The sequence below is a fragment of the Anser brachyrhynchus genome (genome assembly GCF_964034855.1).
Source record: "Anser brachyrhynchus genome assembly, chromosome: 3".
In the NCBI taxonomy this organism is placed as follows: Eukaryota; Metazoa; Chordata; class Aves; order Anseriformes; family Anatidae; genus Anser; species Anser brachyrhynchus.
Genome location: NC_137696.1, coordinates 4,055,157 through 4,072,889, shown reverse-complemented (window position 1 = coordinate 4,072,889; position 17,733 = coordinate 4,055,157). Strand labels below are relative to the sequence as shown.

General features: G+C 40.6%; 1 protein-coding gene across 10 annotated transcripts in view; it reads left to right on the top strand.

Moving 5' to 3' along the window:
• The window catches only part of MACROD2 (mono-ADP ribosylhydrolase 2), an 861,442-nt gene that overhangs the window by 15,033 nt on the left and 828,676 nt on the right, over positions 1–17,733 (top strand). For all 10 annotated transcript variants that reach the window (XM_080587154.1, XM_080587152.1, XM_080587161.1 and 7 more), the window contains exon 3: positions 9,955–10,062. In XM_080587154.1, coding sequence (XP_080443280.1) covers positions 9,955–10,062 — 108 coding nt within the window. The remainder of the gene's footprint in view (positions 1–9,954; positions 10,063–17,733) is intronic.

Here is a 17,733-nt window from a genome sequence, read left to right as displayed (position 1 = left end):
TAGTGAAACCTCAAGGTAGAGAAGCAAGCATAGCAGCTGGATGCTGACTCTCCAAGTAAACACAAAAATACCCTAGGGCCTCAGCCTACTTACGTAGTGTCTTTGCTCTGCCACTGTGCATGCCACTGAGGTGAGGAGACTTTGATTTATGAATTGACAGCTGTGTGTCCCTGCAGACCAGATCGTATCACAAATGCGGGCTGAGTATGTATTCCTTTTCTTGTTCTCCCTGTTACCACTGCTTTCTCAAACGTCGTTCTTCGGTATTTCTGCATTGCATACAAAGTCTTTCGTGGTTTCCCAGAAACTTCATGAAAAGGTCCAGCCTCTCTGTTCTTTCACCTTACTCTTCTCACAGACTTAACAGGCTAGTTTTGCCTCTATCTTGTTTTTGGGGGGGTATACAAAGCTGTGTGAGGTAGACTGAGGAAATGCAGGAACGTAATGCCACAAGAACTACCCAAGACCTTTGTAACACCAGAATAAATGCATTGTGCATGAGCATTGCATGGATTGTTAGGAGCGTCGATTTCTTAGTCGATTCTCATGGTATACCACTCTCCATCTCTAATGTTTGACAGCCTTCAGTGGCTTCCAGTTCCATAATATGGCTGAAAAGTAGAGGCTCTTAATTACCAATCTGTTCGTGGGCTGCTGATAGATGTGTATTAACATGGATCAGAGGAGTTACTTTGGGGCTTTTTGCAGTACGCCTTCAGAGGGATGTTGTTCAGAGCACTTGAGGTGTGGTTCATTGGTTGTGGGCTGCATGGTTAGCCAGCAGATACCCAAGTGATGTTCACTTCCTTAGCTGGGGGTATTTGATAGCTCCAGAAAACCCTCAGCGGGAGATGCCTGGAAGCTGGGGCAAGTTCGACCTCCACGTGTCTGGGAACACTGCAAAGCTGGTTGGTACTCTAGGTGGGTCACAGAGGGGATTAAAGGACTGGAGCATATCTTCTCCAGCCTAGACCCCAGCTCTCCCAGCCTTTCCTTGTAGAAGAGAAGCCCCAGATGGGATCTTATGTTTCTAAACATATGACAAGAGGGTGTAAAAGGGACAGAAGGCAGCTCCGACCTTCTCAGAAGTGTGCCGTGACAGGACAGTAAGCCATGGGCACTACTTGAAAGAGAAAATTCTCTGAAAATAAGAAAGCACTTGCTTCTTATGAACGTTTGAACCCTGGAGCAGGTTGCACAGGTTGGTGATGAGTCTCCATGAGTCACCATCCTCGGAGATATTCAGAATCCAACTGGCCAGGCTCCTGGGCAGCCTGCTGTGGGTGGCCCTGCTTTGAGTGGGTGGTGCTGGGCTGGACGTCTCTAGAGGTCCCATCCAACCTCATCCATTCTGTGTTTTGTGGTGTCTGTGTGCCCCACTGGCTTCATACTTGGCTACGATTTCTGGCTAATCCAATTATGCCACTCTGTAATTAGCTGAAACAGTGTATTGGCAGAGTACCATCAGAGAAGGTGTTGGTATTCATCATCGAGTGCGTTTAACTTGCACGTTGTGCTGTGTTTTTGGCTAGGTAGAAACCGATTTGTCTACAGCAGCTGTTTCTTCCCTGTGCCCAGGTTCTGTTTGTGTTCAAGTCCAAGAAGTGGCAGAGTGAATCTGCGCTACAAAACTCAAGTACTGCATCTGTGAATGCTTTCCTGTGATGGTGAAACACGTGGAAATAATGCTTATCTTGATTTAAATAAGCAATTGCCTGTCCTGTACAATCATCCACTGTTAGTAAGAGTGAAGGCAGGCACGTAATGTAACAGATCTTACAATCTGGCTTTCCTAAAGCTCTGTAAGCGTATGCAGAAACAAATGGAATGGAAAGCTGTGGGGTTAGTAATTGCTGATAGTTTGTCATTTTTAATCTGTACAAGACATTTGTAAAACAAAGCATGGGGAGGAGGGGTTGGAAGCATTGAGGACAACATGCTGAATATTTAGTAGGATGGTTGCTGCACCGTTTCTGGTGGTTAGACACTAAAACTTGCTCTACTCCTTTGTTTCTTCAGCAGCCCATGCGAAGAAAAGTGGAGCAGTGTCCTAATCCAGCCTCCTGTTGGGTTTTCCTGGGAGGGGAAGTGTTGGCCTTTGCCTGGGGTCAATGTTGGGACTCGCGTCCCTTGCTCAGGGCCTTTACCCAGCACTGCTCACGGATCCTGTTACAGATTGCTGTGGGAGAAAGCATTCTGGGGATATGGTGTTTCCATAAGTAGCTGTTGTGGCAGGGAAGAGATAGCAGAGATTTTTCTTGTTTTCTCGGAAATAATTTATTTCCTTCAGCAGTGAATTCTATAGCTGTCTATAAATGATGAAACTCACCCATTTTCAGCTTTGTTGCTTGCAGTTCAGTCTGTTGCTCTTATTTTTATGAACTAGAGGGAAACACTGAGAAATAGGATTTGTTAAACAAAATTTAATTTTAACACTGCAGGCTTTTGAGACTAGCCGCAGTAAATCCTTTTCATTTGTTCCTTCTTTGATTTCTTCTCCTATCTGCTTTTGCTCAAGGAATGCCATGAGCTTTCTTTGCTAAAGGTATTGCTTTACACTCTGGGTCTTTAATAACTATTTTTTACTACCATGTGTGTACTCTCTTTCATTATCAGAGCTGAAAAATTACAATGTGTTTTTAACAGAAGCTCTTCTAGCTGCAGGTTTTTCTCCTCCCTTTGGTTGCAAGCCCTTTGGTATTACTGCAGGGATTCCTGTAACTGGATGTCTGAGACGGTTTCAAAAATTAAGATGCTTTAAAGCGTACTAAAAGTCAAAATCCTGTTCTGCTAAATTGCAGATCAGGTGTTAGTCAACACGGGTTACCTGTGATATCCTTTTGAATTTGAATCTAAATCTTGATTACTTCTTTGAGACAAGGGTGGGGAGGGAATACATGAGAAGACAAAAGACCAGGTGAAGAATACCATTTTTTTAAAAGGAGGCAAAAAAAAAAAAAAGCAGGCTTTGTTGAAGTATTCCTGTCTATACTGAAGGTGATAATTTAGTGGAGGAAAAAGGTGGTTTTCTGATCAGAGGGGTTAACGTACCTTCTGAAATTCTTAACAAACTCTTGATGGAAGTTTTGCAGACACTCTGGGTATTTTAGCAGGGACTTGGTTTGGGTTGGTTTCGCGGTGGTGTTAGGTCTGTGGTGTGCTTCTACATTGTCATCCCAGCGTGCTCGTGCCTTTGATGGGGGCTCCCTCTAGTGAGCTGTTCGGAAAGTCCTTTTTCTTCCAAGCTCTGAAGTACTGCTCGCTTTGGTTCAAAGCATGGTTCTTCTTCGCTAAATCTGATACGGCTTTTTCTGCACACATGTAAGGTACACCTGGGTGCTGGGATTGTCCTTGTCCTTTGGTGCAAGCTGGAGGGAGCTGCAAGCAAAGCAGAGAGATAGGACTGCCTATTTGCTCTGTTCTGGCATTAGGACCTGAGCTGGTGTACTTCATGTTTGGAGAAAGATGTGGATAGAAAGAGCTCAGAGACATCGTGAGCATGGTTGAAGGTCCAAAGAATGTGACCTAGGTGAAGAAGCTAAAAAGGGAAACCAATTTCTTGATGAAGGAGCATGGAAGATGGAAAATGCCAGTGGTGAATGGAGAGAAGACAAGGCACCAGATTTGTGCATGAGGATACAGCAGGTGGGCTTTGCTTGGCAAACCTTTCTTGACAAAGCTCTTCAGGATAAGTTAGTGCAGTCTGTTTATAGCTAATGCTTTTTAAAATCAGACTTGGCACCCTTGAGATATAACAGGTAGAAATACTGTGCAGAGTATTTCTGTGCACAAGTGGTTGAACTGCAATTTGAGGAATTTGTTTAAAAGAAATAAGAGCAAATAGCTCATGGTTATTTAATACACGCTACTTGGCATGCTTGGAAACATCCTTGCAAACAAAACCACTGTGTGATATCAGATGAGATGAACATTGTTTATTGTATTGGTCGGGACCCTCTTCTTCCTCGTCCACCTTGGATTAAAAATGTGAGTGTGCCACTGCTGGATCATATCAAAGGTTCGCATTAGCCCAGCATCTGCTGGCCAGCTAAGGATGCCAACAGGAGACTGCAGGAGCTGAGAAAGCAGATGGAAATGCTTTTCAGGGATACTGTTTTAACTTCCGTCAACCTGTAGCTATGGGTTTCTTAATCTAACAGCAGCATCCTTGTGCTTGATGTCTTCAGGTGGATCTGCAGATATGGATTTGTCCAGCTGCTGTTTGACCTTCTATAACTCTTCACTATTAAATTTGTAGAAGAGTATTGCATATGGTGGAGGGGATGCTTTTTTGCCTTTTAAATCTTTTGGATTTATTTGAATCCTTCCTAGTTATCTTATGGAAAACAGTAAGCACTGAATCAGTTTGCTTTCTCCAGCTTCCTTGGTAATCTCTTTTCCGCTCTGCAGGATATGGACTTCTTCTGGTCCTTCTCTGCACTTTCAGTTCAGCAATGCTTTTGCTGACATGAAAGCCAAATTGCACGTGGTTTTGTGGATGTGGGTGTTGTGTGGGTTCATGCAGTCGTGTAATAAAAGCTCTTCCCTCCTTTTCTCTTCCATCCTGTTACATAGAAAGCAAAGCTGTCAAGATAAGAGCTTGATACAGGAGTGCATATGCATTACTGGACAAAAAGTTAGCCATACTTGGGTATAACTTCAAACAAATGTCATCTTTTTTAATAGCATTTCATTGTGTTACGAATCAGTCAGTGCACGATTGTGTTAAATGTCCCTTTGCATTCTGTCAGCTAAACACAAAACCAAGGTGAGGATAGTTTTTGATTGAGCTGAATTGACTGACTCATATTGTAAAAGTTAACTGTTAATTTCCTTGAGGAAAGGAAGAAACATCAGTGCTATGTTGTAAGAAAACGGTCAGATGAGAGATGTGGTTAGTTCAGCATCGTGTTTCAGCAGCCAATGCCAGATGCCTTGGGAAGTGTCTAACGAGGGGACAAATGTATGGCGCTATTTCCTTGCATTTTCTTTAGCCACGTGTTGTTTGCACCTTGGAGGTCTTCTATGCCAGAAGTAGTATCATCCTAATTAATAGCTCCTGAATGAAGTTTCTTTTTATGGATTTACTCAGTTCCTCTTTCTTCTGATGCAAGTATATTTCTAGCATTCACAAAAATGAGTGGGATAAAGAATTTCAGTATTTTTTCTTAGAACTCGTTGCTGTTGGAAGAAGGCTATCCCATCTCATCATATACGGCAAGATCACCCATACTTGCCTGTTCAAGTTAGAATTGGAACAGGCTCCTGAGGGTAGTGGTCAAAGCACTGAGCCTGCTGGTGTTCAAGAAGCATTTGGACGATGCTCTCAGACATAGGGTCTGATTTTGGGGTGATTCTGCTCAGAGACAGGAGTTGGGCTTGATGATCCTTGTGGGTCCCTTCCAACTCAGGATATTCTCTGACTTTGGTTCTCCCAGTGCTCTGACGGTAGACACAATCGTGGATTGTATCTGTTTGACTCTTTTCCTTACAAATGAGTGCAGTACTACTTCACAGCTTGTAGGTAAACTTTTTCCAGGCTCAGTATAAATCTGACATCGATAATTTTCAAACATGTCACTTTCAGTGCACTTGGCCTAAATAAGAACGAGCTTGTCTTTTTTCTTTCCTGTCCCTGGGTATCCTTTTGGATGAAACTTTCCCCACTGCTGCTATCTGCTCTGTGAAAAATTCATCTCCCTTCAACTTGCATGAGTTTCAAGGGTTTTTTTGCTTTTGACCCAATCACATAATCTTCATGGAATACTTGAAATACTGCACTTCAACTGTAGTTTGAGTTAAATCGTAATTGTGACTGCTATCTGTTCACACAACGTACATAACTATTTGCACAAGTTCTGAGATTAAGGAAAAAAATAGGTATCAGAATTGTGAGAGTGGGGTAAATCAAGATGGCCAAACTAATTCTGTTTATTGCTGCTTTATTATAGCTCACCACGGTGTGTGTTTTTCATTTTTATTTAAGGAACACCTCCCAGTAAAACCCTCTTTTAATTTTGAGTGCAAGATTGACATGGGATAAGAGGCGGGGGCAGAGCCTCCACGTGGAGGGAAGGAAAGCTCTAGACACAGTCTCACCAGGCATGCATAAGCCCAAATAAAGCAGAAGGTATTTCTCATGCTAAAGAGTTTTTTTTTTTTAGCAGCATTTTAATAACCATGGTTTGTTTCAAACTGGTGATCTGAAGGCATCCTGTCTTCTAGTGAAGCTGTTTGGTTGGTATGTGTTCAGTTCTTGCTTGTGAGCAATGAGAGCTGTGGCGAGGCGACAGGAGCAGTTCTTCCAGCAGAGAGATCCTTCCTTCCTAGACAGTCTGTAGTGCTCAGCTGGATGGTCTTGAAAACCTTTTAGTAGTTAAGAGTAGCCTCTTATTTTTTTCTGTGGCTATGCTGAGATTTCTGTAGAGGTCAGAAAATTCAGTCTTAGTCTGTTTCCTTTTTTTTTTTTTTGTCCTGAAAGCTTCTCATATTCAGAGTCACAGACAAAATTTTCTGATCTTGGAGTCAGTGATACCTCCACCTAGAACTGAGATGGACTTTGTAATAGACTTGATGTAGTTCATTTGTTTTGTAGGACTGGAATCTATGTGAATTGTCCTGGCTTTCCAACTGTTCTGCCTCTTCAAGATGCATTCTGGACAACCAGTGTTGAGTCAGACTTGAAGTTCTGATTTGCTTTACAGGCAGGTATTCTTCTCTCCAAAGACTTCCCAGGGATGTTTCTTGGGTTATGGGCACAGCTGTTGTCTGCTGTGTCTTCTAGTTGGGTATCTTGAGCATCAGCACAAGGTGGGGATAATGCAAATTCCTGTTCTGTATCTTGTATTGAGGACTGGTGTTACGTAGCAACCATTTTGGAGGATTTATTTCTTGAGGAGGATGTATGTACAGCTGTTTCTTTAATAGAGCAAGAAATACTCCCATTATGCCACAAGTGCAAGGTAAATCTGTCACTGCTAGGATTTTTATTAATGCATTAGTATGTGCACATGCTGTGTGGCCTTTGTGAAATATGCAGTGCTCTGGGCTTGCTGGTTTGTCCTTGTTGGGCTACAGTACCATGAATTACAGTGCAATACCTGCAGCATATGAGTTTCTCAGGCATATTTGACGACAGTGCATCATTCTTAGTCACAGATCTGAGATTACAGCATTACCTTGGAAGGAAACTTTGCAGTAAATGAGTGTAGTTTTTTAATTTGAGGAGATAAAAATGTGTGTGGTCAAGGAAGAGATAGGAGACAAAGCCAGAACTGAGCAGGAGAAGAAAATATCCCCAATAAGATATCAGTTGGACTTTGTTAGGAAATGCGGTATGCCAATCCCAGAGATCTAACAGACAGCAAAAGAAAACCAGTTCTCTCCTACAACTGTTCGTGTTACATCAGGGTTACTTTTTAATTAGGGGCTTATAAGTAGACTTGAGTGTTCTTGACTGTGGGTGAGACTTGGCTCTCCAAGGCTTCCATCAATCTTAAGCGCTTTTCTGTAACAACCAGAATGAAATAGCTGAAGCCAAAATCCTCTCTTAAATCAGCTTTTTTTTGGGGGTGGGGTGGGGGGTGGGGTGGGGAATGAGGGTAATTTACCCAAGATGTACAGGCAGCACGCGCTTTTACTGCCGAGTTGTATTAAAGACAGCAGTGATGGGGGTGGTTCTTGTGGGGCATACTTGCATGAACTTGCTGAAGAAGATGTAGGAGATCATCTAGGAGCATTGGTTTTTGAGTTTGTTTTTTGGCTTGTGACACAGTGAATTTACTAATTATATTTTTTGTGGGGAAGGACTCTTGAGAGTGGTTTTGCTGAAATGTGTTCAGTACTCATGAGCAGGAAGAACTGTAGGTGAATTTGTGATGTATGCGGAGGCCAGAAGGAGGCAGTGATGGTGCTGTGTGGCATCCTACAGATGGAGTTGGATGACTTTGCTGGTGGATTGCCTAAAGTAAGGGCTATCTCTGCTCTGCCTCTCACCCAGAGGTTAGCAATAACGAGAATTAATTTCTATATTCTGTGCTACCTGTTCTCTTCATGGCTCTTCTAGGTGAATTTTTTGTGTTTTTAGTGTAGGGTATTGGTATAAATACCCTAACATCCAAAATGTACTTGATAATTAAATTTAAATGGTTCGCTTTGGAGAATTTGACATGTTGGTGATGTTAGCCTGTGGTGCAGAACTTGAACACGAAGTGGAGGGGAGAGAATTACGGCTTGTGTGTGTTAAATTTGGCAGTGCTCCAGTAGCACATTCACTGGGGAAAGATGGGGAAAACTGTCCTCCTTGCTAACAGAACATCCTTTCCTTGCTAACAGGAAAGCAGATAATAAATCACACTGTGTAAATCAGTCAGAGGTTGATTTTTATTTTAATATGACTCAACAGCTAGCTTCAATGCTTACCTTATGTGGAAAAACTGAGGAACAGCATAATGTTTGTTAGTTTAGGATAATAAAAGATTTTTTTAATAGGATAAAAAACTTGGTACCTCTTGTATAGAGATACTTTTTGTCCTATCTAAGATGCTGAGGCTGATCTGGTTAGCAATGGAATAATAATAGCTTTAGGAGCCAAATATAGGAATAAAATTCATGAATACACACATTTCAGTACAAGACAACCTTTATGCTAAATATAAGTCGTAGTGGTAATGTATGTTTTTGCTGGAGGTGACGTGGACTTTGCACTATGCATGTGATAGCTGATCTAAGCCAGAATTGAGTAAGACTTGTTATTTTGGAGAGGCTGAGATAAATGGTGATTTCTGATAGCAGTTGTTTGTGCTGAAGTTAAAGCAACATCTAAAATAAATGCAACTTATTTCTATTTGTGGTTGCTTATAATGCTGACGGATTGGAGCAGATATGCTCTAACTTACGGGAATTGATTAAAGTGAAGGTTGATCAGAAATATTTGGAGCCAGATTTGTTTACATTGCTTCTACTCTCTTGCTAAATCTTCCCTTGAGTTTGTTTTACTTAAAGGAAAATATTTGTTTTGAGGATTGAAAGCTATTCCCCTCTTACATTGTCACTTCAGAGGCTCAGTTCTGTTTCTGGTCAATATATGAACTTGAGCTTCTTGAGACTTGTAAAGAACTAATTTAAAACAAACAAACAAAAAAAAACCACAGCCACAATCTTTCCTTCTCTCCCTACTTCTTTTCTAATGACTTGGGTGTCTTGCAGTGCAAGACTGCTAAACTTACTGGCTGATAAGTGTGTGTGGAAGTATTTGAGGTAACTGAACAATTTTACAGATAGTATGATGCTAGGGAAGTGAATTGGTGATGCAAAATTGTGAGTTTACCAGCATATGGGACTTGCTATGACACCATTCAGTAAGGAATCCATATGAAAGCTGATTTATGTGGAGTCTTCAACCCCTTTCCAGTAAAGCAGTTGATGGTGGCCAAGTTCTGAGTTGAAATTTACTGGTGTTTTTGTTTAGGTTTTTCTTCTCCCCGCTGCCTGTTGTGTCAGGACTAGTTCCCAGTGGTGGGGCTGTTGGCAGGCTGCTTGCTCAGTGCTGTTACCCGGATCCTGAGTAATTCTGGGTCTGATAAATTAATTCTGGGTTGGATAAATTATTGCTGCAGTGGGAGGATTATCTTAACTAATTCTTTTCTTCTGTAATTTTGTACCCTTGCAACTACCAAGGAAAAGTATTTGATGGAACTAGCTCCAAAAAAATGTGTATGTGCATGCTGTTTTTTAACCAGAAGGTATTTCAGTAGCTTTGTACCTGCAAACAAGCAGGCGGTGTGGCTGCGGGGAGATGCTGCTGGAGTCTGTGGGCTGCTGGTGCCCTCGCGAGGCCAAACCACAAAATGTCATGGTCCTGTGACTGGAACTGCTGGGGCCTGCTCACAACTTATAAGTAGTCATTTTAGAGCTGCTTTTGTAACCTGCTTTTGTTACTTTCTTGTCCCGTAGGTGAAAATGCTAAGGAAGATCAGCAGGGGAAGAAAAGCCTGAGCGAGAAAGTCTCCCTGTACAGAGGCGACATCACGTTGCTTGAGGTCGATGCCATCGTCAATGCAGGTAGGTGGCAAATGGTTTTATGTTGGTATGGCTTGAAAATCCTTTATTGCGAGGATATCTACGTTGCGAGCGTGAGCTCTGGAAAGCTGCATAAAATTGCTGTGTGCTGTGGAAACCTGTTGGAAACTGTTTTTCCCCAGTTTCTCTGTTGCGTCTGTTCATCTTGTGTGCCTTTACTATGAGAAGGATTATTCTGAAACTTGAATACCATGGTCACCAGGAAAAAAAATAATTTTTGCATCCGTTTTTTGATTTAGCTTGTATAGCTGGGACTTCACACTTGATAGCGGCAGAAAATTGAACTTTGATACTAAACTACTGCAGTACATTAGTCTGTTTTTCAAATCGAGCCATTTGTAGACTAGATAATGTGAAACTCTTAACAATAAGGTGATAGGAGATGTGGCTTACTGTTTTATGTAGTTGAAATATTTGCTTTCTTGTAGGGAGACTGTTTTTTGAATTTTTGGTTATGACCTACAGAGCTCTAAATGTTTTAGAACCTCTTCTAGTTTAGTGACTGTGTGTCTGTGTAAGTGGTTGAAGTGAAGAAATGTGTTACAGCATCTTGTGACAAAAAAAAAGCAAATACAATTAATTTCTTCATGTATTGGGCTATAGTAACCTAATTTGGCTGGTTGGGACAGACTATAGGAAGGTGTCTTTGCTTCCCACCCTGAAAAGTGCATGGTTTGTGTCTGTAGGCTGGATTTTTTTTTTTCCTAGTATGTGGTTGGCCTTGTCCTTAATTGTTAGGAGTACTGGTTCTTTTGTAAGAACCAATTTTTGGTATTATTTATTGGAAGGAAACTTACTGCATTTTCTGTAACGGAATAAAGTATGGAGATCAATTGTAGCCAACACAGCTTCAGGGATATATTTTGCCTACCATGGTAAAAAGCTATGTGGAGATGGCTCGTGCCTTTTGTAAAAAGCATATAAACGTTTGCTCGACGCAGCATGGAAATTAGAATACCTAGTTTCTTGGATTGCATTGTTTTTTCTCTCTGCATAACTCCACACGTGGAGACATGCTAGTGGGTTACTGGAGTACATGTAGAATCATTAGTTACTTGTTGGGGTTCAAAAATTTTAAAGTAAAGGTGTTATTGGCAAATGAAAGTTGCTATTAATCTTCTAGTTAGCTGATGTATAAAAGCCTTTCTACATTACTATGCAGTAGCGTCCATGTGGTAACGTGATCCTCTCCTCACTGCTGGGAAGACCTCTGAAGTTTTAATCTTAGTATTTTTCCTAATTATTTCAAAATGACATTTCCTTGAGTACTTTTGCTGTCTTCTTTACTTTATTGTTCTACAGTAAGTAAATATTAGCATACTTTTCTTGATTTTATATTTATATTGTCTTTATCCATGGACCTCCCTTGAATCACAGGTTGGAATTGGTTGCAGAGTAGCTTTGAAATGGAAATACTTCACTTTTCTTGCCGTTGTAGTGTCCTTAAACCCTACATTCCCAATTTGGAAATCATTCATTCCTCACTAGCGTGAGGATCTGTTTTCTGGTTTCTGCGGAGTGACAGAGATGGTAGCTGAAAACGGGAGTTGATGTGTCATTTTGCTAAAATCAGTATCAATTATGTACCCCCATTAATGTGTTCATCTTTGAGAACGATTCCTTAAAATTTTCTTGGTAGCGATTGTAATGCAGACAGATAGAAGTTTAACTTCATGTTTTGCCAGGGTGTCCTGTTATGTTAATTTCCTATCCTCCTTTTTAAAAGGCTTCTATTGAGATTTGTATAAACACTTGGCTTTTAGTCTTATCCTTTTTTGTGCATTGGTTATTACACTCCCACTCCAAGCTGGGCATACGTGTGTTTGGGGAAGGGAGAGGGGACCATTTGGTCCCGCTGCCCCTTCCCTCTTTAAACACATCTTATTTGTTCTGAAGAAAGTTCCTGATGGAAGGCATTTCTGTGGACCAAATGGGTTATGTGAGGGGGGGGAAAAATGTTCCAGATAATATTGGAAAAAGTTTCAGATAACATTGGAATACTGACACCACAAATGAGCAATAACAACCTCCACCTTCAAACTAACTTAATGGTTTTGAGCTTCTGTCTCTGAGGTACAACGTGGGTTTAGGGAGCAAGTCTTTCTACTGGAAATTAAAACTTAGTCCATAATAAATAGTGCACGGCCTGAGTTGTGGCTCCGAACAAATTACTTCTTTCTGTCTCTGCTTGCCTACTGCTCCTACATATGGAGTATATGTTGAATTACCCTTTTAATTAATATGGGGGGAGGGAAGATGGTACTTTGCTCTTTATAACATATTATATGGTAGCTTTTTAATTTCAAGTAGATACAGGAGTTGTATTTTGAAAGTGGGTGTGATTGTACGTGTCTGTAGTCAGATACCTTAAATCGCAGTTGATCACTACTGACCTCAATTCACTTGCTACCTGTTGAATCTTGCTGGCCAAGTTCTAAGAGAAGATGACATGTCCTAGTGTGCTTCTGAGTTTGTGTTTGCTACAAGCAAGATCAAAACGAAACAATTATATGGGGGTGATGGGAAGGGATTATGTTTCACTTCTATTTGACTGGAGGGATGATTTGAAGAATGCTGGAAGAAATGTTATTTCTTATCTTTGAAAGTTATTCTTTGTACTATGCTTTTGTACAAATACCTAAGAAGAGAAATTTTTGATTTACATGAAAAAAGGAACATTGTTATTCTATTCTAGTTGATACCTACTGTTAATAAGCCTATATTGTTATCTGTAAATGAGCAACTAGCCAGTTCCTACAGTTACAGCAACTAGGATACTCCCTTTAGTGAACAGTACTTGAGTACTACAGTCATCTCAAATGCTCCTAAATCTGGGGGGAAGAACTCTCAAAAGGGAATCTTTATTGAATAGAGAAAACAAATGGTAAGTGAAGTCTTGGTCTGATAAATCGCAAAAAGAGTTAAAGAGGAAAATAAATGAAGTTTTTTTTTATATCCCTTTTCTACTAACCTCCAGGGCTGAAATATAGTTGCTGAGTCCCATCCTGTCGAAGACGAGGTCCTCCACAGGGAGTGCTCTGCGTATCTGCAGGGAGGCTGGGAAGTGCCAGTGTTCTTGGGAAGTGAATTATGTTCCCAGTCTTTCACAAATTTTTAGTTTGCGCCGTTTGTCTTGCTGTATGTCCCTGTCCTAGTACTTGAAGTATATGGAACTGGAAATGTCTTGTTTCATATTAAGTCTCATTTCTTGTTATTGAAATACGCCTTTCCTCCCTCAAGCTTTTTCCTTCAAAACCACATTTAAGTGTTCAATGGTAATATTTTTCTTAATTTTCTTAACTGGATTTTCTTCTGGACTCTTTTCCACCCGCCCTTGACCTAGAAATACATAATCTGTTTAATTTTGAGACATTCCATTTTTCTAATGTCCAAAATTACGTGTCAAGGTAGAAGGACTATGCATCGAAACAGTGAACTGAATACATTATCAGTGAGTTATGCTCGAACGAATGTGTAAGTATAGACAGTGGCTGAACTATGCCTTTCCACATAAACAGCTTGTTAATGTGCAATCAGTCACTGCAGTTGCCTTGAACTTGGTGCTTAATGAACAGGTGGGGAAAAAGGATGAATTCTAATCTGGAACAGATCTGACACCAGGCAATTTCGCTGATTGCTAATCCATTTCATTTGGCAACTTAATTTATCACACAAAATGTTCATCTTGTAGCTTCTGAAGTTAGAAATTACTTCAGCAGTGGCCTGTCTGAAAATTATGAAGGAGTTAGAGTTGGTAGCTGGCCCTGAACTAGCATCGCATGTACACTGATTTCCTCACCCACCCGTTAAGCTCCCTGTAGGATTTTGCATGGGGTGTGTGCATTTATCAGCACTGAATTTTCATCTGAGCTAAATGCACAAATGGTTACTTACACTGGGAGCTTCCCATTGAGTCTGATGTCTAGTAGCGTGTTTTCTAAGCACATTTCAAAAGTTTTACCTGGAGCGTGCAGGTACGGGACCTGAAAACTTGTATTGAAATCAGTCATCTGGCATCTGCCTGTGTAACTTGTGCTGCTGTAATTTCCTCTGGGAATAGAACCATTAATGCTTACAAACTGTTGTTAATTTGGTTTTTATCTTTAGTGTGAGCAAGCCGAGGTGTTAATCAAAGGTTTCTCAAGTTAATTTACAGTTGGTGCAATTATATGTATGTATATAACCCCAGATTCATTCATACATATATTTCTCACATATTTATCAGAAAAGTCAACGTTAATTGTTGGGGGAATCAGTCACTCTCCATCATGGCATCTGTGAGTAAGCTTATTAGTGCTTTCTGTGGCTTTCTGGTGAGTAGTAGATATGCTTAAACTTTTTGGCTGCTTTATTTTGTCTTATCTGACTTCAGTGTAGTTCCTCTCTTTGCTGTAATACTCATTTGGATGAAAACTAAAAGTCTGTGTTAAGTGACAGCGATCAAGAGAATGAAACCAAAGAAAAGTACATCCAGAGGATGTACTTTAATTCAGATGGATTACTTTAGCTGTTGTCTTGGTCAAACACCTTTTGCTCTAAGGATATGACAAAGGCTTAAGATGGAGGAGACAAACTCAGGTAGGCACTGCAGCAAATATGGTCACAGTATATTTTGAATGTATTCCAACTTTAATGTTACTCAAATCTGAAGGGAGGGAAAGAAAGAGCAGTGATGCTGTAGACAGATGGCAGGAAGGAACTTTTTCTGGAGTGCATGGGGTGAAGAGGGAAATAAATTGCAATAGGTTTTAAAATGCAGTTTTCTCTTAAAAAAAAAAAAGTATTGGATAGTGATTGTGTGTGGTTTTCGTTTTTTTTGGTAGCGATGCTAAGCAAAAAGCTAAGGAAGGCAGACAGTTAAGGAGAATCTTGCCATCAGGTCCCTCTGTGTTGTATCCCGGTGGGAACCAAAACTCAGCTGAAGCTTGATTTTCAATAAGGAGATGAGTTTTAACAGGAAGAAATTTTTTTGTATTGGATAGGTTTGTCAGGTGTGGTACCTGTCTGATAACTTTGAAAACCTGACCACGTGTTGTGGTATGTTTAAATTAGAAAATGTTTCTTGTGTGTTTGTGTTCCACAAGGTTGCTTCTAGCGGTATCACTTAACTATCAGAGAATACTTATGGGTGCACCCATTGCTCAGATGTTGGCCTGAGTGTAATCCTGCCTGAGTGCCTGCGAGCTGAAGGTGTCAGGTGATGTAAGGAAGATCTAAAGCCTGCTGCCTGTGAGGAAAGCTTTGCCCCTCAGCCTGCCATATGGTCAGATGCTGCAGACAGACAGGCACTCCTCTTAACAAGCAGTGGGATGCCAGTGTTAGTTAAAAAAAAAAAAAAAAAAAAAAAAAATAAAAGGCAGTAGAGAAGAAACTTTCCATTCACACTTTCCATTGAAACAAGGCACTTAATTAAAAGGCTCCGTTGACTAACAGATTGTGTACTGAAGCACGGGCTCTGTCAAAGCAAGTTGAGGTTCAAAGCAATGCTATTTGACTTTCACGTTATTTGTCTCCCCACGCTGCCCTAGAAATTGGGGTGGAATAAGGTGAGAGTACAGAATATCTAAAAACCCTGGCACAAAGTCAGGTGGCTAAGCATCTTCTCTGACTGGGTTCAGAATAGCCTGATAGTTTTCTGATAATCTAATAGGAAACGGGCAAGGTAAGAGACTTTGTAGGAGCCTGATCTAACCTGATGGTCTATGGTGCATGTATTTATTTAATTAACAATGTAGTCTCAACAAATGTAGATGCTTTCAGGCCACTATTTGTTTGCTGAGACCAGCCTGATATCCTTATTTTTTTGTGCATCCATTGTTGAGCCCACTTATAGTCTATTATTTACAGGTTTCCTGGGACAAGAATTGTCTATATAAATCATGCTGCTATTTTTGTGCATTTAAAAACAAAACAAAAAACCCTAATCAAACTGCCTAGGTGCTTTATGAACACAAAATATATCAAGTAACTTTTTTGGCACTTTCTGGAATAGGGAAAGATTGAGCGGCAGAAGACATGACTAGCATCGTTTGTGACTTGTAGGGCTTAGAAGCAACTCATTGAATTCCCGCACAGAAAACTGCTGTCTGTGTGGCTTCATTTCAGCTCATCTCCTTACTTTTCAGGTTTGTACATGGCCACTTACAGCTGGCACATTTTGATCACTAAAACCAGGGACTGTATGTATTGTGAGTAGGACAGAGCCGTGAGGGTTATGCTGGAGATACAGATTTCTAGCTGTGTTCATTATTTGAAGGTGATGATGTGAAATGTCTATCATCATATCATCTTGTCTTGGAGGGTCTCTATCTTCTGACACTGCTTCCGTTTTATCTTTTTATAACATCATGGTTTGAGGGAATGGTGATTATAATCCTTGCTCCTGTTTGTAGAACTTTTCCTGTCTCCCAGCACTGTAATGTGGGTTTTACTAAATGCCAGACCACTGTGATTATTGGTCCTTCATTGCCTTCATGCCTGAACATTTCTTGTATGTTCCTTCTTCAGAAAGCTAACGACATAAAAGCGAAGCACTGGTAAAGCTGGATTTCTTCAAGGCTGTCTTATAACTGGGATGTGCAAGGAGTGCCATGAATGCTTTCTGACGGCAGGTGGCAATAGCTCTACTGTGATTGTGAAACCACTTCTTGCCTGTACACCTTAATTTTCCTGGACATAAAATCAGTAATGACTTAAGCAGAGGAAACAAAATGCGTGCATTCTGAGGCTGCTCGTTGGATGGGCTAGCGATGTGGCTTGCACTTAGCAAATGTCTGCTCCGTTTTGTTACATGTGTTTAGTGGGTGTTGGAAAGAGAATGTGAGACAGCTGTGGTTTGGAAGGTCCTGAAGCATCCCTCTTATTTCGCAGAGGAATTTGTTTAGGAAGGACCTTGCTTTCAACCTGTTCTGTCCTGCATCTGATAGTGGAACTGTATTCTTGAGTGGTGTGATGGAAGTGTAAGAAACTAGTTGAGATCTTCTTGCATAATTATGCTTTGTTTCATAATATTAAATCCACTTTTAATCAGGGCTTGTGGCGGATTATCCAAAGGATTTTTTTAAAGCCAATAGTTTTAGCAGTATGTTCTGAGCGAAGATATGCATGCAGCATAGTGTTTTTTTTCCAAGAGCTTGCATTAAAAAAAACCAAAACACCTTCCAGCAACTGAAAATTGGTAGAACAGAGACGAAAAGGCTTCTTTAAAGTCTGCTCTCTGCAATACCTACAAAATCTTGATAGCAGGTGGTCAGCTGGTGGGCTGAGATTGTGCATGCTGTGATAATATTGTCCCCTCATACTTCTCTGTCCACATGCATCTGTTTGCTCTTTCTTACCTTTTATATTGTAATTATAAACTCATTGGGATGGACTAGGTTCTGCATTTGTACAGATCTTACACCGACTGAGACCATGTTGAGCTAAGTAATACAGTATTGTTAGCATGGGAATTAGTATTTCTATGTAAAACTTAATCCCATTAAATATAAGCACTTAAAAATTGAATAGGGGGAAGCATACATTGATCACAGCAACTGAACTTCAGGTTTATTTTCTACTGTATCCGGAAAACAGAATAGCTGCTCACTAAAAATCGGAATGAGAACATAGCTTCAATTACTTGTTGCATAAATAATTATAGACTCAATAATA